General features: G+C 40.0%; 2 protein-coding genes and 2 pseudogenes across 3 annotated transcripts in view; 1 reads left to right on the top strand and 3 right to left on the bottom strand.

The window, feature by feature from the left end:
• The window catches only part of LOC145500340 (uncharacterized), a 140,979-nt pseudogene extending 140,544 nt beyond the window's left edge, over positions 1-435 (bottom strand). The window contains exon 1 of the transcript XR_014051049.1: positions 267-435. The product of XR_014051049.1 is annotated as an uncharacterized LOC145500340 (transcript). The remainder of the gene's footprint in view (positions 1-266) is intronic.
• LOC145500116 (EGF-like repeat and discoidin I-like domain-containing protein 3) overlaps positions 1-17,441 on the top strand; it is an 18,841-nt pseudogene extending 1,400 nt beyond the window's left edge.
• The window catches only part of LOC145500321 (uncharacterized), a 246,823-nt gene that overhangs the window by 76,923 nt on the left and 147,204 nt on the right, over positions 1-22,696 (bottom strand). The window lies entirely within an intron of this gene.
• LOC145500099 (uncharacterized) overlaps positions 14,968-22,696 on the bottom strand; it is a 121,699-nt gene continuing 113,970 nt past the window's right edge. The window contains exon 3 of the mRNA XM_081479585.1: positions 14,968-18,553. Within this exon, the coding sequence (XP_081335711.1) occupies positions 18,269-18,553 (285 nt within the window). The 3' untranslated portion in view covers positions 14,968-18,268. The remainder of the gene's footprint in view (positions 18,554-22,696) is intronic.

Raw genomic sequence — 22,696 nt, 5'->3', positions numbered from 1 at the left:
AACTCAAGTCAAAAGTGAAAGTGATTATTTTGTTGTCTGATTTCCGTTGATCTTGTTTTTTTCTAATATTTTAAACTACTAAGCTGTAAACAGTAACTACGATTCGACTAAACATAAAGGGCTTGTTACTTTGGAGATAAAGAAAAGACCTGGCTTTACAATGAACATAAGACCTTCGATCAAAAGTTTAACTTACCTTGTCTCCCGAAACGTCTGAATTCATTGACGCGGAAAAGATTGAGTGAGAAGTAGGAACTCCAACTCACCTTATCACAGCTTAAGTTTTCACCAAACAAACGGCAGTTTACATCACGATAACGCACTGAGCAATCCTCTGAACTCTCAGCTAGTTTCCTAATAGCCCAAAACGCCAGCAAAATCTCAGGACATACAGAATTTCAGAGTTCACAGACAGCTGCATACGCTGCTCGCCAGAGGGAGAGTCCGAGAACGAGGCGGAATGTAACACGGACTCGTTCCCAGTTACGTCCGCTAGTTGTCTGACAAAATATTGCGTGACTTACCAAACTAATTTGAATTTTATGTCACGCGAGTTATTGAAAGCTTTTTAAAAAAAAATAGGTCCGGAATGCAAACATGTGTCTAGTGCAGGATTGTTTACATGCAAATCTTGTTATGCCCTGAGAAATTTCTTGTGATTAATGTAATCATGGGTTCTAAACATATGTTTGTATTTTGTTATTGTTCATTCCTATTATTGGGTTGAAAAGGTTTTTTACAATAATGAGAAACCAGAAACTGCAAGGGACCGCATACGATAAACGCTGCTAACGTAGGATCTACAAGAGATCCGATCAGCCAAAAAGTGTATGAAGACAAGCAATAGACTGCAAGGATTGGTGTCTCGAAAAGCAAAAGAATAAATGTGGCTGGACAAGGCCAGCCTAGACATTTAAACATTCAACCGCATGGCCAGTGCCATGCTTAAAAAACGCAGCGTATAAGCATGGTACTGGCCATGCGGTTGAATGTTTAAATGTTTAGGCTGGCCTTGTCCAGCCACATTTATTCTTTTGCTTTTCGAGACACCAATCTTGACACCTTGTCTCCTTGCGCTCCGAAACATGTGATATGGCAACGCGTGTTTCGGGGCGCAAGTGAGTTCAAAGTACGGAACTTGATATAGTGCACGGGTCATTTTGCAATTTATGTGCGTTGGCTGTCGGGCTGGCGTTACATATCTTCGCTACACAGTGCTGACGAGCCCCAAGAAGGGCGAAACAGCTGTCCACTGTTGCGATCCTACTTTATCGGTTCTTGTCATGTTGGTGTCTCGAAACGTTTTTCACGTAGTATCAGCATTGCAGTCTATTGCTTGTCTTTTTACAATAGTTTGAAAAAACTATTTTAGTGTTGTTTGCTCCATGCAGGCGCAAGAAATGGTTTTATCAATAACAGCTCAAGGTCAATCATAATTGTTTATGCAAAGTGGAGTATCAGGTGTTTCTCTCTGACACTTTTATATTTCATTCCTTTTTTATTTCATCGTTATTTTCCCTCGCCTCCACTAATTTTTTTCCAGGTGCCATAGCATGAATATGTCCCAAAATGAAAGTTAACATATATACATATGGAAACAGGTATGTCAGGATAGTTCTTAATGCCAAGTGGGCCGATGGGGTATAAGGTGTTTTTATACTTTGTTGCTTTTTTTATTTCGTCGCTATTTTCCCTAGCCCCCAACTAATTTTTCCCGGGTGCCATAGCATGAATATGTCTCAACATGAACTAACATATATCATAAATATGGAAATAGGTTTGTCAGAAAAAAAGGCGAAGTACCAACATTAGGAAAAATTTCTGAGAAGCGCGTGAAGGGGTAAAATGGCAATTGGGATTTGCCCTTTTTTGGGCTGGGAAAATGGGATTTACTGCACTGGAACTGGGATTCGACCACCGGGAATGGAATGAACAATTTCGAAAATGGGAAAGGGATTTTTTTTTTTTTTTTTTTTTTTTTTAGCGCTCCCCGACCCTATTTTTTGACACGGCTGCTTAATCGAGTCTATTCTTTTGAATAAAGAATTAAAATTCTGCATCATTAGACCTCAGTAGACGCATAGAATCATTACATTTTTCGTTTCGGCGTGCTAGCTACCAGGCTCCACACGGTTTTACCGTTTAGCTCTGTCAGTTTTCCTGGTCAGCGGTTTGTTGTTGATGAAATGATATGCGTACGTTTGCACGTGGCGGGAAAGATAAAAATGGCCGCCAATTCGCGGACTATGATCATCGAAATCAACTATATTAACGCAAAAAATGCTGCAATACACACAGGAAACTGTAAACTTTCGTTAAACTTAAGCTGCAGCCCGAGAGAACTACAAAAGATGATTATGGAAAAGTGTGGAGTTGAGGATTCTGCTGCGAAGAGGGGGTTTGCGGACCAGGTAACCCTAAAAAAGCGCCTTTTGTATTGCGAACTAATGATCACATCGAAATGCTTAGAGAGAGTGAATCACGCTCCTTGTTCATCTGAGTGATTCACCGAGTATCATCAAAAAGAAACAGCAAACATCTTGTTTGAGAGTTCATCGTCTTCAACCTGCACTGTTCAAAGTGACGAGTACAGCAGCAGCGAAAGTGAAACAGTGAGTCTGACGAGGAATTGCGGTCGTTTCGCCAACGACTCGTTCGCCAACGTCTTAGGTCGATTCGGCAACGTCCTAAGCGGTTTCGCCAACGTCCTACTGGTCAATTCGCCAACGTCAGATATCCAGTACTAACGAAAAAAAAAAGCAGCTTATTGATGTTTGGAATGCAATCCCGACCTTGAGTGATCCTTGGGTCAAGAAATTTTAAGTCACTGCCAGTTTCGCTTGACTGCCTTGAGATCAATTTGCATGTTTTTGATAGTTTCACAAACCGGCTCGTGGGCGCTGCATCGTGGTAATTTTCACGGTGAAAATTGACTGTTGAATACCAAAGTCCGATGGCTTCCAAAAGTTTGATGGCTTCCAATTCGCTGATAATGCATTACGATGTAAATTAACATTGTATCTTTTCCTTTTTCAAAAGCAAACAGAGTTTCTTTTAATTTTCCAGCCTTATAATCGAGTTAGAAATAAAATGGAACGTCAGGTAAATAACAACAGCAATTTTATTACAGTATATAGTATCAAATATTTACAAGCAGTAAAAACCTATGAAACCTATTTACAAAACCTGATTGAAACCTATATTTATCTGAAACCAATTTATCCTATTTACAGAGAAGTTCTAGTTCGCACGAGCTGTTCCGTTAAGCCGAGAACAAGTCTGGAGTAGTTGGGTGGCAGTCTTTTCGTTGTTCTCGTACTCTACCCAGCTTGTAAATAGCTTAGCCTGGATATTCCTAGTGACACTACGTTAAATTCGTTTAAGTTTATCGTCTGATACAAGCCTGATACAGCACACACAAGTGAAGGTAAACTTTTATTTAGGCGTTGGCGAATTGACCAGTGGGACGTTGGCGAAGCGACTTAGGACGTTGGCGAACGAGACGTTGGCGAAACGACCGGATACCCTGACGAGGATTGTGCAGATTACACAAATGGTTTCAATATGGCTATGCCAACAAGGGCTGGAAGACAAAGACTGCTCACCAGAAGAATGAGAGATTTTCTTCAGTCCAAGTGACGGTATGTGTGTATCCAAACGACGTCAGTCCACACTTTTAAGTAATTACACATTTTAGTCTGCAAACAATCACTGGAGATGGGATTTTAGATTTGGTAACTGGGATTTGGACCAAATTTAAGCTGGGAACTGGGATTTGGCAGAAATTTGGGCTGGAAACTGGGATTTGGTACCCCCCTTCATGACCCTCTTCTCACTGATTCTACAGAGTGGAATACCAGCAATGGGGTTCACCTCACATTCACAGGCTTATATGGCCAAAAAGTACACCAGTAGTTTTGTTTTCAAATAAAATGATGATGATACTATTGTTACAGAGTAAATTGATGGGTCATTGATAACAGTATTTGTTGTCAATTGCCATTTAATGACCCAGAACTGCAAAAGCTGGTTAACAGGCAGATTCACAGGCACTCGCATACCTGTAGATAGAAATCAAAGAATGAATGTAGATTTAATTACCCCCAACCACCTACGAGGGCAACTGAAATACTTTAATTTTTGGAGAAAAATACACCTCGACACAACATAAAACAACACAAAGACACTTGGAAAACTAAATTAAATGATTTGAAAGCAGGTGAATGTGTGATATTTGAGGACCTGCTTCTGAAGTTAAATGTTACCGAAAGTAACTGTAAATTGGCTATGAAATCAGCATTAAACTCTCCAACCACATTTTTGACACGACAACCAAATGAATTAAGGATTAATAATTATAATATTACTAGTCTTAAGGCGTGGAATAAATATGGATATCCAGTTTGTAGTCGCTGGGGCAGAGATCGATCTAAAACTGGAAAGCAGCTTTTAAAGTATATTAGCGCTTTCGCACTAGACACAAAAACAAACAAGCGTAGTTCAGCAACTTCCCTGACTACTGCTTTAAAAAGAGTGTGTAAAATACTGAAAGGGTAAGACCTTTACAACGTGATCAGTTCTGTGAATATCTCAAAAGCTCAAGGCCAAGTTGAGATAACCAAATTCCAGTTTAGAATAGGGGGCGGGAGGCGGGAGAGGAAAGGGCGGAAAGCGGGAGTTCTTAGAGGGCGGGAAGCCGGAGGGAAACGCAAAATACTGATTTTTGTCCTTCATTTACCCATTGACGCCTATGCCGGTCGTAACCGGCCTTGGCCTTTGTTCGGCTTCTGGTGTCATCACCTTTGACCAACATTGGCATCATCTATGCTCACATTCTGCAGGAGAAAAAGATCTTTCCAATGATACCCAGATCAGAGTGATCAGGTCAATGGAGCCTGAAATATGCACGAAAATACTTAGAAATTTGAGTGAAAAACTCGGAGCAAAATTTCCATCGACTACACACTTGGCTACTCCATGGTAAGAATTGCCCGTCTCCATGAGGCTTTTTCTGGAATTTTTGAACTGAAAGCAAGCCCAGTAGAAGGTCAATCACTGCAGCAAAAAGATAAGAAAAGGAGAAAAAGGAAAGGCGGAAAAATTTTTAAAAAAAACCGAAAAGTCTGAAGACGAAATTTTAATTTCTGAGTGCGCTCGAGCAAAAATGTCCTAAAACGCGATGTTGGTGGAAAGAAAGGCATGCTGTCATGTTGCGAATACATTTTTGAGTAGTGTGTAGCTAATTTGGCTCATTTCCAGGCTGAAAATGTCCAGAATGTTCCAAAAATGCGTTTTTGGCATAAAGCTCTGGGAGTCAATGCGTGAAGCGTTCAAATACTTCCAAAAAGCAAGAATTCAAAATGTTATATATTTGACTTGCATTTGGCGTCTTTTGAGACTTCTGGGCCGACGAGGAAACAAAAATTCACCCTTGGGCGAGAAAACCGAGGCTGACATCCAGTAAAAGTTGAAGCCCTTTGACGGTGCTTACATGTATTCAAGTTAGCACATACATATATTCTTAAACTCCTGTTGTAAAGTCCAGAACACAACCTTAATAACAAAACCAGCATTCTTAGAAATTCAATGTACACTTAGATAAAATAGAATGATCAAAGCAGTTAATACTTGATGGAGTGTTTCTCTTACTTTCAAGTTCACACTGTCAATTTCGTCCAGTACAGAAAAGAAAAAAAAAGCAATCAGTTTTGAGGTTTTCAGTTGATCGAAGGAGAGTGATACTCTATCTTGTCCATCCATTACACAGTTGTTCAGTTGCAAGCCCCTCTGAGGGACTAGTTTTAGGAAGGCATATCACGAATAGACAGTATCAAATGTGGTTGGCCAGGTATCGAAGTCTGGCATTTAATGGAGCTAAACTATTGGTTGCTATTAATTTCAGGTCTTTGCTGGGAACACTGACAGAAACACTGTAATCACACATTTCTCTTAGACCCCACATCGATGCTCGTTTCATCCGCTTTCATTCAAAGACCCACAATCATAATGAACCTTGCCTGAGAGTTGAACTGTATGGCTGCCGAAAAGGTAAGTTCAGTGCTGATAAGGAGCCTTCATTTCCCTTGTCTCGGAACTGACGACAAGCACTGAATTACTGTTAAATGAAATTAAATATTCATTGTCGTTTGATTTTATGTTTTCAAAGCCCTTAAAAAGGTCTCAATTTACTCCTGCACAAGTTGTTCTGTTTCTTTTTAAGATTTCTTTCGATTTCTTCTTCCTCCAGTGAAGAACTGTCTTATGCCTACGGGGTTGGAGGACGGTAGAATTCCTGATGAAAAAGCGTGAACTCTAGAATTATTTGTGTAATGCTGCAGCTGCATAGTGCGAGGAAAACCAATCAGATTTGATTCAGATACTCGGGCTTTTGCCAGAAGTATTCGGTTTCATCCTAAAGCTTGGGCTGGTCACATCTCGATGCGAGTAGAAATTTATGGTTGCAGAGAAGTTGAAACGATTGACGTCTTGTATTCTTCAGATTGTCTTTCTATCTCTACAGTAGAGGGTCACTATATTTCATGTAAAGCCATTCTATAGTATTGGGAGAATGTCGGCTCTCGGTTTTGACAGTATGGACCGAGCACAGCGCACAAAAAAGACCGTGGCCGATTTTCTCCCAGTACGGTCCCACCTGTTTAGTTCGTTTACAAGTGATTTATTACACTGATGAAAATGCTAAGGAAACTGAATTTCGAGCGCACAACTCTGATTGGGAACCGACTAGGCATATGCTCACGTTTCATGCTAAACAAAATAGAAGGGAAAGAGAGTTGAGGAAAAAGAAAAGGAATTGTTGTGTGAAAGCGGAAATCCTGCGGGATCATTCGGGAGAGTGACCGGTCTAACACTTACGGAATATTGGACCGGCAATGGAGCAATCTAACTGGTCGAATTTTGTTACAGGCACACCGAATTAAAAATTAATAATGGTTAATAATAAACAATTATTGTATTCGGTTTTTGTGATATCCAGAATAATCAAGGTCGAGGTAGGGGTTACCGAGACCTTGATTATTCTGGATATCACAAAAACCGAATCCAATAATTGTTTTATTATACATTGAACGAAAAAAAAAATGGAAGTCATGTTTTTACTTCTTCACTGACGGCAAGCAACACAAAGCGCGCGAACTTGACATGATTACCCTTAGAAATCATGCACCGCGGTCAAACATGACATGATTACCCGTGACCTTGAGTGTCCTTGACATGACTATTGTATAATCTGTAGTTATGACGTCACAGGCGCTGATTTCGAAAATTCACTGTACGCTTTCGGCCAATCAGAAAAGAGATAGTGAGTTCAATGTATAATAATGTTACTTATTATCCGTTTTAGAAACTATTCCCTTATGTCTTCTGAATTATCTTTATGTAACTGCTGTTCACAGCTCGTAGCTGTTTCCTTCCTCTGGGAATGGGTAGTGGCCATCTTCCCGACCACGCATTTTCAGCATCGACCATTCATGGCGATAATTATACTGCTCATTTATCCCGGCTAAACCAAATCTCAGTCAGAGATAAGGCCGGGGCCTAGTACCCACGCTCTAGAAACACAAACAAATGGCTGCAGGTATATTTTTTGGGGGGAAACAACACCAAAGTGGCGACTCAGGGAAGGAATGACGCTGACCAGTGGGTAACAAGTTACAGTTTTTCCTACGGCGTGAATGGATCGCATTGGGCCTGGTACCGACTCGTTAATGGTCATATTAAGGTACATGTACACCTAACAACTGATCTAAATTGGTTTAATTTTAGTCTTTAGACGGGACCTGAAGGATACCAAAGGTATAGAACTTGTTTTACCATGATCCCTCTTTTTCTTATCCAGCTTTTCATTTTTCTCTTTCGTTTGTAAACTTGATAACCATCCGGGTAAGGAGGAAAACCAGACTCGAAATGGTAGCAGTAATCCTAACAAGCCAGACTCGACTTAGTTAACAGTTATGAAAAAGGTTAGGTATTTTGCACAGGCTGCTCTCTGCATTACACGCTGGCGAACACAAATAAGCTAATTGGAAAGTGAGTTTAGATAACTATTTTTCACTGCTTTATTCATATAACAGACAAAGGTATTTCCTCTAGAAACAAAAGTGTATGTGGCTGCAATTAAGTTGATTGAAGTGTTATGAATATGTCAGGTGTTTGGAGGTAACATAGACCGCAATATCCCAGTTATCATTCTCCTCACTCGCCAATTCAAGCCAAGTACCTTAGGTTTCATCCCAAGACTTGGTCAGAGTTTCTTTGCTTGAGAGCAGAGGTTTACGGGTGTCTAGAAGGTAAATATATCTTATAAATAGATAGTCAAATTGTGAGTTTTTATTAAAATCTCATTTGTGATGGCCTTATTTGTGAGCGACTTATTAACGGGCTGGGGCCCGTTTCTCGAAGGTCCCGAAATGTTTGCGCACCCGAAAAGCCGTAACAAAATCTCAAACCTTATGATTACAGACCAGCTTTATTATCATGTTCATAATATGAACAGCGATTCTCTTCATACAAGAAGTTTCGGGTGCATACACCATTCTGTTTTTAGATACAGTTTAATTAAAAATGGCTTTGCGGGCCCGAAAAGTTTTCGTGACTTTCGAGAAACGGGCCCCTGATCACTTGGGCTTATCGCCAGTCTAGCCCAAATCCAGCAATTCCTTTGGAGGTAAATCCGTTGGGTTGTATTTGGATAACGGCGGGAGATATAAGGAAAGGTTTCTTATTGGAAGGACTTCTGCCTTTGAGATTTGTGGGCGGGGGGGGGAGAGGGGGATTCTGCGATGGTGTGGAACAAGATACTGCGATTATTATCAGAATTCCAGGACACAAAACTCGGAAAATTCACGACTAAATTTTTCGAGATTGCCGCATATTATAAGTGGTTTTTTAATTCTTTATATAAGAAGAACCAACAATAACTTATAGTGTTGGACGGCCTCTAGTAATCTGGTAATAGTGATTTTTATTATTAGACATTGAATTCATCAACTCTATTTTGTCAGCTCCTGATTATTTATTAATTCCAGATATTTTGTCACCTGTGGAGGGCGGTAGCATAGCTAAGAGGTTATTCAGTACCTGTCGGATAATGTTGGCCGATGGCGACGTGTAAAACGCGCAAAAATCCACAGAAGAGGCCCAGGGAGTATTAAAGGATATCTGAAAACGAAAATGATCGGAATAAGCACGATAAGTAAGGGAAAGACATGATTTTAGCAAAGGATGAAAAGCTCCATTTATTGTTAACGTTCAGAACTTAATTAATGCAAATTATGATCTAAGTTCTTTGCTGCTATATATAGTGAAGCAGTTATTGAATTCAGTTTTTCATGATATCCAGAACAATCAAATTCTTGGTATCAGCCTCAGCCTGTTACCAACCTCAGCCTTTGTCCTCGGCTGAATACACTTACCTCTCCTTGATTATTCTGGATAACACGACAAACGTCATCCAATGAATGCTTATCGTCCATCTGTCTCCAACTTTCCAGAACCAAATGATGCCTTAATCTCGCTCGGAGAATAAGAAAGAAGTCTTCTCTTTTAGATGCAAGAGACGATCTTATTTACACAATTTCTGGATCGAAGCAAGCAAGTGATATGTGAAATACCAAATATTTGGACTGCGGAAAAAACATTGCCAGGATTGGATTGCCAGTTACTGCGCCCTTTTGCTTATGACAATTACATTTTTGTTTAGGCTCTCATTGCTCTATGTCAGTTGGAATTGACGATGGCCGCATTCAAGACAGTGCCATTACGGCGTCATCTATTGCCAACAACAACCACGCTGCAAATCTCGCCCGTTTGAACCTTGTAGCCGCTTCAGGTAAAGCAGGCGCCTGGTGTGCCAAGGTGAATAACGTCAACCAATGGCTGCAGATTGATCTTGGAACTCCCACGACCGTTACCAAAGTAGCGACACAAGGAAGACAAAATAATTCCAATTGGATAACCAGTTATTCCCTGTCTTACAGCCTTGCAGGTTCTTTCTGGGTTCAGTACCCAGTGCGGGGTAGAAAGAAGGTAACCAACTGATTTTGGCTTTCAATTCATCACTTATGTGCTACTAAGTGTCGTCGTAGTACCTCATCGAAGCATTCAGAGTTCGCCAGTTTCCGTCCGTATACAAGGACAACCTACATGCACCGTTACAAACCCGTAGTATAAATAAATTACAATAATTATTTACAGAGGAAGCCACATTTATTAAGCCTTTCCTGGCTTTCATGCAGGTCCACTATCCTAATCGAATTGGACTTTGGAGTGTTGGTTTTTGTGGAGGGAGGGAAACCGGAGAACTCTCAGAGCAAGGCGGGAACCAACAACAAACTCAACCGGCACATATGGCACCGGCCCGACCGAGTTTTAAGCAACAATCACACTATTATCTGTAGGAATGACGTCAGGCCTACATGCCATAAATCCGGCCTAAATAGCTTATAGGTTGATATTGTAACAAGTTATCAGACAGTGTCATAAAAGTCTTTGAAGAAACAGACGTTTCGGGTGTATAATCCTTCTTCAGTGTTCAGCAAACCGTTATACCGTTATCCCATAAATCCTGCCGCATATGACATTAGCTGACATTAATTACCACTCGATGTCAAACAGAATTAGCAGTATGCCCCCAACAAACAAGAATAGAGATTCGATGGAGACAGTTTGCAAACTCTATAACAACTATGTTAAATTATTTTATCCAGCTGCTATCTTATTTATTTATTTATTTATTTATTTATTTATTTTTTGCAGGTTTTTCGGGGCAACTTTGATCGGGACTCCATTGTTGCTCACCAGATCTTCCCGCCATTCCATGCCCGTTTTGTCCGCATCCATCCGTTGAAATGGACTAACCATATTTGCGTGCGCATTGAGCTATCGCGGGGCACCTTATATTCGTATGATCGAATAGCATTAGTACGTGGCGGGGGGGTGCAAGGTTTATGGAGTATTGGAATATCCTACTTGCTTACATTTTGACAAGCTAGTGAAAAAAGGTCGGTTAGTGGAAAGCGTCAAGTTTCCTTTCTTTTCTTTGGAGTTCCATGCTTGTGGGTGAAACTGACACGTCAAAAGGCTATGCGTTCATTATTGGTTGACAAAATCACCTTTTAATTTTTGGCAAATAGGAAATGAAATAACTACGAAGTCATCTCAAAAGCGCCCCTTTTCAGATACACAAATTACAAACTGTTGCGACTTTGCCTGTTCTGCCAACTTCAAGATGGAAACCTGGTTCAGGTCTTAAGCCCTAGCCAAATGGACTCGCAAGTAGTCGCACGTAGCCGCAAGTTGAACTCGTTTGTTGGGTGACCAAACGGACTCGCACGTTTTCACGGAAATGCCATGCAAGTCGCACAAAAAACAAAACAAAACAAAAACAAAAACATTTCAAGCCTACTGGCTTTGTCACGCGCGGCCAAAATCCTGTATTTCATTGGCTAATAGGTTGTTAAACAACTTTCGTTGACTTGGGTTGGGTGGCCAAACAGCGAAAAACTTGTGTCGACTTGCGGGCAAATTTGATCTCAACCAAAATGAGCGCAAGTCATCGCAAGTCAACGCAAGTGCACGCAAGGCCTCGCCAAACGCAGTTGCAAGTACACTCAAGTTTTCAACTTGCATCTACTTGCGAGTCTGTTAGATCAGAACTTTAAACGATTGATCGAAAACAGTTTACGGGGGATATAAGGTCTTCCATTCGGGTCCTATCGTGTGGTATCCCACAAGCTTCTGCTCCGGATTCCAACTTCTGTTTGTTGTGTACTTCACCCTTGCGTTATAATACAAGTGTCTTTTAATTTTTGTGAATTTTTCTCAGAAAAATGATTTAAAACTTTATTGAACAGATTTTCTTTCGCTACAACAATAAAGTACAGAGACACTGTGCAACTTTCAAAAGCGTTTAGAAATGATAAATTTGAATCTCCGTTATCTTGAAGTAGTATATTTCATACGAGAGAGAACATTTTTTCACATTTCCAAACACTGAGAAGAGAATTGACAACAAGACTTGCAGCAAGTATTTTTCACCAAATTCGAGGGTTTTGGAAATGTGATGAGCCACTGTCTCGTGCCCAGTTGTTTGATACATCTTCTCAGTCGAAACTAAATAATTTTTTGTTTCACGGCATCTGAGAAAGAGAACCTCAGTCAGGCGTCGCTGACACGGGAGACGGTGCAGCAACTCGAAGCACGTGGAGTAGTTGTAGGGGTTTTGTTTGTGACATCTTCAAGTTTGTAGAGCACAGAATAAAGAGCTTTCCAAAATCAAAAACAGTTTATATCATTTCTTTGTAACTAAATTATAAATCGAGTCACTTTTCTTTCTTGGTGTCCGCTACTATCGAGTTTACATTTGAAGCATTTTATTGCCCTGTTCTTGGGATTCACTTGGATGAACTTCAACTGGGTTATTATGCAGCAATTTGACAGTGATAGTTCGATACCGATTTGTTGCCTTCTTTTAAATCTGTGTCAGGCGTTCGGTTAGTTGGAAACTTCTGGGAAAGTGACGGGAGAGAAAATTGGGGAAAGAGTGCCACGCTTTTTCACTGCTCCCCAAGTAATCGAACTAATGGATCACTACCCTTGTATATTTTCCCTCCCAAAGCGCCACCCCTACTTCACCCCTCAAAAATTAGCTAACATATATACGTCATACACGTCTGTAACCAGCCATGGACTCCCATTTGAGAAAGGCTTATAATTTCCCAATCTTAATGTATGAAGATTAATTGCTTCAAATATAAACAACATACCCAATTGCGGGCGAGCGTGTAAAAACATTCCCTGGCTATTTCAGACCAAAATGGTGAAAATCTACCATAATAAACGTGCCCCACATACCCCTACAGCGTATACAAGGGAGTACCCCTCTCCCCCGAGTCAAAAGGTTTCTTTACCTTCACAACGAACGAAATCATCAAGATGACTGGACCTTAAAATGCAGCAAAATTTGAAACCGTCATGTTGAAAAACAGATTACTCAGTGAATTTATATGGCTGGGGAAAAATCTCACTCTCGGTGTCAAGTTGTGCTTACAAAACTCTCCGTGCACTTAGCTGACATCTTCGTTGCTTTGAAAAATGTCTTACTATTCAGCTTTTGCGATTCATTATCAGCAATTTAAAAGCGTTTTTTTCTTTCAATCAATATCAAGAACTTCAAAATTTGTGCAAGCATATGCTTTATTTTCCGTCAACCTGTTATCGTATTACTCCTGCTAACATCCAACTTTCCCGTTTTAAATAGCGTAATTTATTTAGTACGTCCCAATGGTGATTTTTTTCCCCCGAAAATCGGGTGCCGCTAACGTCTTCAAAATGCAAACTTCTTAATATTCCCAGACCTGAAACACCAGCAACCTTGGTTACAGTGGTAACAAAATCGGCGGAAATCTTCTTGGAGACGTGTATTTAGCCGTTCATGATGTAAAAAGAGGGGCGCGACGCGCGAGCATTGTAACAAGACAAAGCAATTCTGCCTTGTCCCCAAGCTTCTCTCCTTCGTCCAAGTCAATTCGTGTTGGATGCCCTTGGAGTTGTGGAACTGTTCCTCTGCCTCCTGAACATCAAGCCCTGTACTTCCTGTCTCGATCTTTTTGCCAACGAGGTGCAAGGTAGGCTCGATTTCCGTCGCTCTCTCGTGTCTGGTTTACGTTCCTCGGGGAAGAGCAGGGGCTCCTTTACCGATCACAGCGGTTGGTAATCGAGATTAGCTCCGTTGAAGCAGTGAAATATCTGTCTTGCGACTTCTATTTTTCATTCTGATCATAATTTTTGTAACGAAAGGTGTAAACAGGTAGATCTGTCGAGTCGCAACAGGAGACTGAATTGCGTCCGTATATGTTTACAACATGTTTTAAAAGTTTTGGGGTCTGAAATTTTTTGAGGGTCTGAGTTTTCGAGACACCGGATGGTCTCGGTTTTTCAAAGGTCTCAGGTCTGACACCCACACAGCTGGTGCTGGTTTTGTTGTTGTTTAGCTGGTTTTGCCGTTTCGGGAAGGAGAGAATTTTATACGGTTTAGGTAAAAAAAAAAAAAAAAATATATATATATATATAGAGAGAGAGAGAGAGAGAGAGAGAGAGAGAGAGAGAGAGAGAGAGATAGATAGATAGATAGATAGATAGATAGATAGATAGATAATTGAATTTTCAACACAAAAAATGATGTTCTTTTCAAAATCTCAGCCTCGAGTATACTCTTAAAATTTCGCAAAATTCAACCGCATTATTCTTATAAACTGTATTGTAACAAAAAAGAGTGTATAACTATAAAGGCTCTATTTAGCCTCCGTCATAATCTTTCCATACGTATGGTCTTTAGATTTTTTTCCATCCCAAAGTGGTAATGCGATATTCAACATTAGTATCACCCAACTAGTGGACTAATGCAAATCCTGCATTTTAATTGGCTACGCCACTAGAGGTCTATTAGTAATAGTCCTCGAGTAGCGAAATTGGCGCAATCGAGCGTGACGCTTTTCCCAAATGACTATTTCTTCAACTTGCATTTGCTAACTTAATTATTGTCTTTTCGGTCCGACTAGTTGGGTGATACTAAAACAATTAGACCCTTCGCCCTCAAGGGCCACGATTCAATAGCCCATTCGGCTTCGCCTCATGGGCTATTGACCCGTAGCCCTTGCGGGCTACGGGTCTGTGACGAAACCGCGCCACAAAGGTGGGCTCTCTCTAACAAAAAAAAAACTAAGCATAAACGAACCCGAGAAAACACGCAACAACTACCTAAGTCTACAAGCATTTATTATAACAATTACACTAAAATAACATTACACTTTAAATAGGGTAACTAACAATAATACAATAATCTAAATAATTAACCTTAATTTATTTACAAGAATATAATAAACAAGCTAAATACTTCAGTACACTTAATCTATTTACAAGAATATTCCTTAAAAAAAAATATAGGCGGTTCCGTAGTTCAGTTCAGTTCACCTTGCGTCTGAAGTCCTTGTCCATGAACTTGACCCCAACAACGTTCCACCAACACATGACACACACAACGAACCAATTCAAACACCCGTTTATTACTCCCACCTTTCAACTTACTTCTTCCGATTACGTCTTCACTCAGTCCGGTATATTTCAACTTGACTTCCCCGATTTACTCCAGCTGTCCGGTTTACAACGGCCGACTTCGACAGAACTTTACGCTTGTCCTTCGATGGCTTCGACAGAACTTTACGCTTGTCCTTCGATTGCTTCGACCAGCTATTTAGCACTCACGTTCCCCGGCAAATGGCTCTTTGTCGTGAATTTAGGAATGGTTTACTGATGGCTTCTCAGTAATGAAAATGTGCTTCCGGACGTGTTCCTGCCACTTTCTAGCCTCGCTCGTAACTACACTTCAACCTGCTTCTTCTACACACAGAAAAACCTCTCAACACGTATCACCCCAAAAAACCCTGAATATGTAAACGCAAGGTGTTACAATCAAAGAAAGGAAAAGAAAACTATTGGTCAAGGACCAACCTCAAAAGCACCGAACAGAACTGGTTACACAATGAAAGAATACAAATCACATAATCGAGTGCCACGGAATAAACACGATTCCAAACAAGCCGTTCCCATGGGATGTAATTAAGCATTCCATGACAGGGTCTAATTGTTAATTAGCAGCAACAAAGCGAAGATCCGCCCCTACATCCATCATCTTTTCGAAACACACGGTTTCACTCGTCCCAGTACTTTTCATTCTTATTTTGTCGTATGTTCGCCCCAAACGCCCCTTCATTGTGGACAACAAACACAAGATGAATTCTACCGCGAGTTAGACAAAACTTTTTATTGCGTTTGATTGAAAGTAAATTATTTTGCAAAGGTGTCTACATACCTCTTTTGCAAAATATTCATACGGCTAGCTAATTTTTGAAAGGCAACCTTGTCAAAGAGCTATAAAACAACTGTACATTCATTTTCTCTTTTCCTTATTGTTGAATTTATAAATACACAAAAATATGTTTCTAACATATTTATAAATGGCTGCACAGGCATGCAATTAAGAAAGTCAAATCTAAAAATAACTATGAATTAGAAACTTTAATCTATGGTCAAGAATGGTTCGACGAGACAGACATCTTTAAACTGACGTTGACGATGTTGTTTTCAGTGACGTTACCACTAGAATTAGTAGGAACAGCATCCTTGACTGCAATAGCTTAACCGGTATTTCACTGCAGTTACTCCGACAAAATCTACACAAAAATTATTTATGATATAAGCAAGTCAACTTAACACTTTCACTAATATTCTTTGAAAAACTACTGAAGTTCATTTCATGAAAGAAAGTACAAGCTTCCTTTCCTAGTTTTCACTGACTAATGAAACATTCATGACGGAACTCGAAAGAGCTGTGCCAACACTCGTCCCGCCTCGTGTTTCCACAGCATTTGCGTTTTCTCAAACATCCACTCGTGTTAATTTCTAAAATTCACAATGACAATTTTACCTTGGCGACAGACGACATAATCTTTGACAAAGTCTCAATGTACTCTTTACCATCAAGTCTAATACTTACAACTTTAGAAGATAACGGTCTAATTACCTGTGCAAAACGTAGTTACAAATTAGCAACGATCCAATATAATAAACTCTACATCTTTTGAAAACATTTTGTTTAATGTTGCTACTGTGTTATTGAATCGCAAAGTGACCATCACTTTCTTTTTTTCACCGGACCTTTCATTATTACAGTTTTCACCTACATTACGTGCAAAAAATTTCGGATGATTTTAATTTCAAAGCAGCTAGTTTCCTTTATGGAGAGAACTCTAATTGAGACACTGCTTCAGATACTAATCGACTTAGATAGAATTTTTCTTATTTTCCCGTCGATGTATCTGTAAAACCTTCAGGGTGCAGTAAAAATATCATTTTCGCAGATGTTGTTTCAGTCTAAAACGTGTTTTGTAGGCATAAATTTACGTTAGCTATGTTTCAGGCAAGTGTCCGAAATTAAACGTCCGAAATTTGAACGTCCCAATTTTTTTTGCGAGTTATTTATCCTCGGTTCATCGTTAATTCACACAGGCATTTATTAACCATTCTTCCTGTTTGTAAAACATTGGCTTGAGAAATAAGCGACGATGACATTGAAACGTCGAAGATTATGTATTAAATGAAATATTCTCTTTGCCATTTCCTTAGCTTTAAATCACACACTTTAGCAAGGTACAGGCCTTCATTTTCAGGACAAAGTGCCAAGTGAAAAGATGCTTTAAGGCCAGCAACTGCACAATGTTAGGCTTGGTTAAAACACCGCGCTATACACAGAGTACTCTCACACTGAATTAGAGCTAAAACAAGGTAATTTTAACCACAATGATTATCTTGTTTCTCAGGTGAACATTTTTAACTTTGAAAACGCGGTCATCTGCGGCGGGGTCTAGAGCAGAAAATCTACGCGATTTGGGAAAGACTCAGTCAGCATGTACAGAGGATCGTGGGCTCACCGAAATACCCACGTCTGGAAACTAACTTTGAGTCTGATGCCTTGATCACCCAATTGTTTCCCGAGAATTCTAAACTTACTCATAGTTCCGACAAGAGTCCAGCACACATCGCAAAAGCAGGACATGCATGTGAAATAAGCAATGCCTGTAAGATAACCATTTTTATCTCTATTTTGATGTGAAATCTCCCTGTGCTTACATTGTTTCGCGTCATCGTGGTTTTCCTGTGTTAGATTACATTACTCAGTCCCAGTCCCACACGCCTTAGACATAGCGGTCAAATGAAAACACTCAATGCCACTTTGGACTTCCGGTTTTCATTGCCTTGCAATCTTCAAGTCTGTCTGAGAATCTCACATAAAATACAACGACACTGAACAAAAATATGAGGCGACAAAACTGGTAGACAACAATTATCAAATTATGTGTGCATATTTGGCGTTCAAAGCGTTCGGCCAGTAGTTTTCGCTTCAAAGTAAAGGATTTTAAAACAGATTGAGAGACTTTGCACTTGTCAGCGTGAGTTTTGGCGGGAATTGCGCACGCGCAGTACACTTGACCACTGTGCTAAGACAAAACTGACATAAATGTACCCATACCACCTTAAGGTCTAGGTGTGTGGAGTTCTTACAGTTCCTGATGCTCTGCTCCTTTTGATGATCACATGACCATAACCTCCGTTCCAGTCTCTTGCTGGTCCTCTTCTTCAGTTTCTTGTCCAGCTTATGTTAGCCTATTGTTATAGCAGCCGAAAAAATCTGATTCTAATCACCAGGCCCCTGCTCTTCTTCTGATTCACTTGATGTCCCAGTCCCCAGCTCATCTTCTGATTCAATTGATGTTCCAGTCTCCAGCTCTTCTTCTGATTCACTTGATGTCCCAGTCTCCAGCTCGTCTTCTGATTCACTTGATATCCCAGTCTCCAGCTTGTCTTCTGATTCAATTGATGTCCCAGTCTCCAGCTCGTCTTCTGATTTCCAGTAGCCCTCAGATGTCCAGGAGCCCTCAGATGGCCATTCATGTTCAGGTTTGGGGCTCCCATCAACCTCCTGTCATAAATCACAAAACAATGTTAAACACCATCGTCTCTATCCACACGCACTAGCCATTAGTTGCTGACCAAAGCTTTGTGGGCTCAACAAAATCTGTATTCGTTCGCCCTTTTTTAGTTTTTTACATTAGGTAATTTCCAGAGAAAAGTACTCTTCCTTCAACATTGAAAAAGAAAAAGCCTATCAGCTTTTCGGTTGAAACGCTTTCTACAAAGTAAAGAATCCTTAATTTACATTTCCTTAAAAAGTGCTTCAAATTCAAATATTAATTATTGACATTTAGAGGTATGGCGGAGCCACACTGATTACATTAATATTATCATAAAAGTCAGCTAGATCTTCACATCCTTCACGAACTCTTGAAGACATTTTATTAACTCCACACTTCTGTCGGTGCGCCACATAATTATATTGGGTTATAGTTTATCAATCGCTTCCCCTAATTAGTGTTTACTTTAAGATGCTATAACTACAAGTTATTTTCTAACAACCAATCTAATAGGAAAAGGATGTAGAGTTAATACGGCTGTTTGTTTGTCTCAAACCCCTGGAACATGTGCCCTAGGGAATGCCCGGGGTAGGATGGTAACAGGTGGAATTGAACCTCGCATCGCATCGGCTCTTGTTTACGGTGGTCTTGTTCCGAGGGTAGGGAGCCGGGCAAATAAAAAAATTGCTTTGTGCGCATGGTTTATCAAACGCAATGCCGACGCACCGCTTGCCGGACGTAGAGAGTTTTTCTGTAGGAAAGCCGCTAGTTTGTTTTGGCTTGGTTGGAACAAAACAATCTTTCTAAGTTAAAGCCCATATTTAAAGGTAAGTTTATTTAATAAAAATATAAAATTTATACATTATTACAGATCGACCACCTGTATATTGAGTACTATTTTTGTTAGTCTTCTGATTATATTCCACCTTATTTGTTTGAAGAAAGCCAGAGTTTTAGTAACAGCTTTTTCACTTTGAAACATTATACATGACTCAGTATTATCTTTACTTTTTTGCATCGTCAATGTTGTATGGAATATAAATCAGTTCTTTTTTCAATAAATGGTATATAGTTTACTCAACGTAGTATCCTTCGTTCAGTTAACTCTAGAAAACCGTTGCGTTCTTGACAAAACGTATGTTTTTGCTATTGCACAGAAACCAATATTGCCACCCTTATTGCACATACAGACATAGTTAAGGTAGATCTGAGTTCCGGGACGTTTTCGTGCCTTGGGACGGGGAATAAGCCGCTAAGTAATGTCTAATCCTACCCGGGGAATGCCCGGGGTAGGATGGTAACAGGTGGAATTGAACTTCGCATCGGCTCTTGGGGGATGTTTGAGGGCGCAGTGATGTGGAAAGAAAAAACACTGAAATACAAAGCAAAGGATTTCCTTTCCAAAAGAGAAGTTAAAGAAAAGTGTAAGAGATATGATTAACTTACTAAATCTTGTCCATTACATCGTCGAAGCCAAGACAATTTGTTCACATTAAAAAACACTATCTGTCTAAAACACTGATTCCAAGAGTTGTGTTTCCTGTCCGCCCAGGATTGGCTCTTGGCGGATGTTCGAGTTCTCTTACAAAGTAAAATAAGCACCAGTAAAATTTCCGACGACTATCAAAACTTAAACGAGCGCTAGAACCACATTCGATGAGTGGTTCCTGTTCAAGCCACAGAAGGAAACCATGCGATTACATGTTACTTGATTCTATTTTTCAAAACTTGAAACAAGGTTCTACGCTTCATTTAAATGGCTTCCTTTGTACCTGATTTAGTTTTTCAAAGCGTGTTAGTACGTTTAGAACCTAATCGCTCGTGGCAATTCCTCTGAAAACCCCACTAACGCTTATTTTTATTTGCACTAAAACCAAACTTTTCCACCACGTGGTTCACTACAAGCGTCAGTAATTTACGACAACACTTAACTTTAACTACTTAATAACCGAGAGTGAGGTCGTTACGAGAAATTCTCAAACTGAGGCCTAGCCGTGTTGACCGAGCGATAGCGAGGTCAATACAGTAGGCTGAGGTTTGAGATTTTCCCGTAACGACCCAACGGTCGAGGTTATTAAGTTGTTTATTATATGGCTCATGAATTAAAGAAAAGAAAAAATTATTCGAACGGATATCGTCATTTTACATCCGGCGATGCGCGTGTTTACCGATTCATTCATCGTCTCAAACCCAGGGCAAAACTATGGCTGGTTTTCAGTGTGACGCCATCAAAAACAAAAATCGTAACCATTCAATAAATTAAGAAGAGAAGCTGAGATATGAAAGATGATTGATATATAAATAACCTCGCAAAGTTTTAAGTCTGTGCGGTTTTCTATCCGCGCGTTACTCGGAAAAGTGTTTCACTCAAATTTATGGAGCTTTGTATGGTGTCGCGATGTTTGTGCCCCTCGGAGGGACACAAACATGGCGGCGGTAAAGTAACAGAAACATCTGTCATTGAGTTTTGCCATTGAAACGAGACGTTATTACTCTAGAGCTCCGATACATTGAAATTAATACTTTGTCTAGAGCAAGAACTGTTTAGTTAGTAAAACCTTGAGCAATAACTCATCTTTTGACTTACTCGAAAGCCTTATCGAGCCGCCATTTTCATGTCACGCAACGCATTAACTTGGAAATTCCGACGTGCTCCATTACATAATGAGGAACCCTGTCGGGCTTAAACGTTGCAAAACGTCAAGTTATTAGAGGGTCTTACATCTGATGAAACGAAAACTTCACAAGGATTGGTAATTTCTTATTTTGGAAATTGATGACGTCACATGAAAACCGGCAATACAGTCAGTGAACTTCACCACTGTATTACGTCTTCCGTTAAAAGTACACATTTCTTTACGGGAAAAATGATTGTCCCAGCCTCAAAAAGGTATTTTAGCATCGTGGTGCCACAACTTGATGGGGGAGTTTTTCCGACTTTTGTGGCGAAACGTCAACGTTTATAGAAAAGACAGAAAGCGCTTCAAAATAGTGCAAACAAATGGTCTTTCGGTGAAAGAAAATACTAATGCCTCAGAATGCTCTGCTCAGAATAACTCGATCTTCACATTCGCTTTCGACAACATATCTTCGCCTTCTTCATTCTGGGATTTATAGATGAACTTTTCAAGCCTTCTGAACGTCCAAAACTTCCTGCAGTTATCAGAAACACTGCTACCGACCGAAACCGCCCAATTGTGTACATCTGATGATCCTGGAAGTTGATTTACCCTTGCTTGTGTTAAAACGAGGGAATCTATTTGATGAGAACTGTGACGGAGTTCAATATTTCGGTAATTGTTGTGACTAAGATGATAACTTATAAGTTTCTTCGTGGTGCATGTTCTGCTCAGGATGCATGACAGATCTGCCGATGGTGTTTTTCCCTTAGCGATTTCGGCAAACTTTGATTGTTTTTCACTAGTGCCCGCCAAGGTTACCGGCTGGTAAGTCAAAAAGGACTTCTATATAAATTTTATAAAGGAAAAATCTACACTTTTAGCTCATCGGAATTAAATTTACTTTCTCTCACTGTTTTTAATCGGCTTTCATCGTTTCAATGCGCTTGAATTTTCAGAGCTGCGCTCTCCCTAATTTGCATAATCCGTAATCGGCCCGTGAGCATTACGGCTGCATAATGACCACTCAGATCTCGCTCTTAGCCAATCAGAGCGCGCGTTATATCGGCCACAAGCCAAACCCATATAATAATAAATATTAATACACTTTATAACTTTAAATAAAGCTTGCGCAAGAAGCAGCTGCCAGAATATATATGTATTTCTATTGTGGTGTCCGTCATGAGATGTCGTTTCGGGATGAATATGAAACCGATAAATGACTTTAACTCTAACTCCCTTAAATGCCATGGAGAATGAAAAATTGCCGAGATATGCGCAATAGAGTCTCAGAGGACAAGCGATACCAGTGCTAAGCAGTGTACCAGCAAAACAAACAGGTTTACAGCAGAGCCACGACAAAGTACGCATTGAAACTAAAATAGATATTGCATCCCCATATTACATGAAATATTAACGCTTTCATCAGAAAAACTAATTTGGACTGATTTATAGCACTTTTTATCCGAAAAACTTTGCCCTCGTCTTTTAATTTTTAAACTTAACGCTTGTTCGGCAAAACAAGGAAACAAA

Source organism: Orbicella franksi, chromosome 10 (genome assembly GCF_964199315.1).
Source record: "Orbicella franksi chromosome 10, jaOrbFran1.1, whole genome shotgun sequence".
Lineage (NCBI taxonomy): Eukaryota > Metazoa > Cnidaria > Anthozoa > Scleractinia > Merulinidae > Orbicella > Orbicella franksi.
The sequence above is the reverse complement of the archived record's forward strand: the minus strand, read 5'-3'. Positions and strand labels throughout refer to the sequence as shown.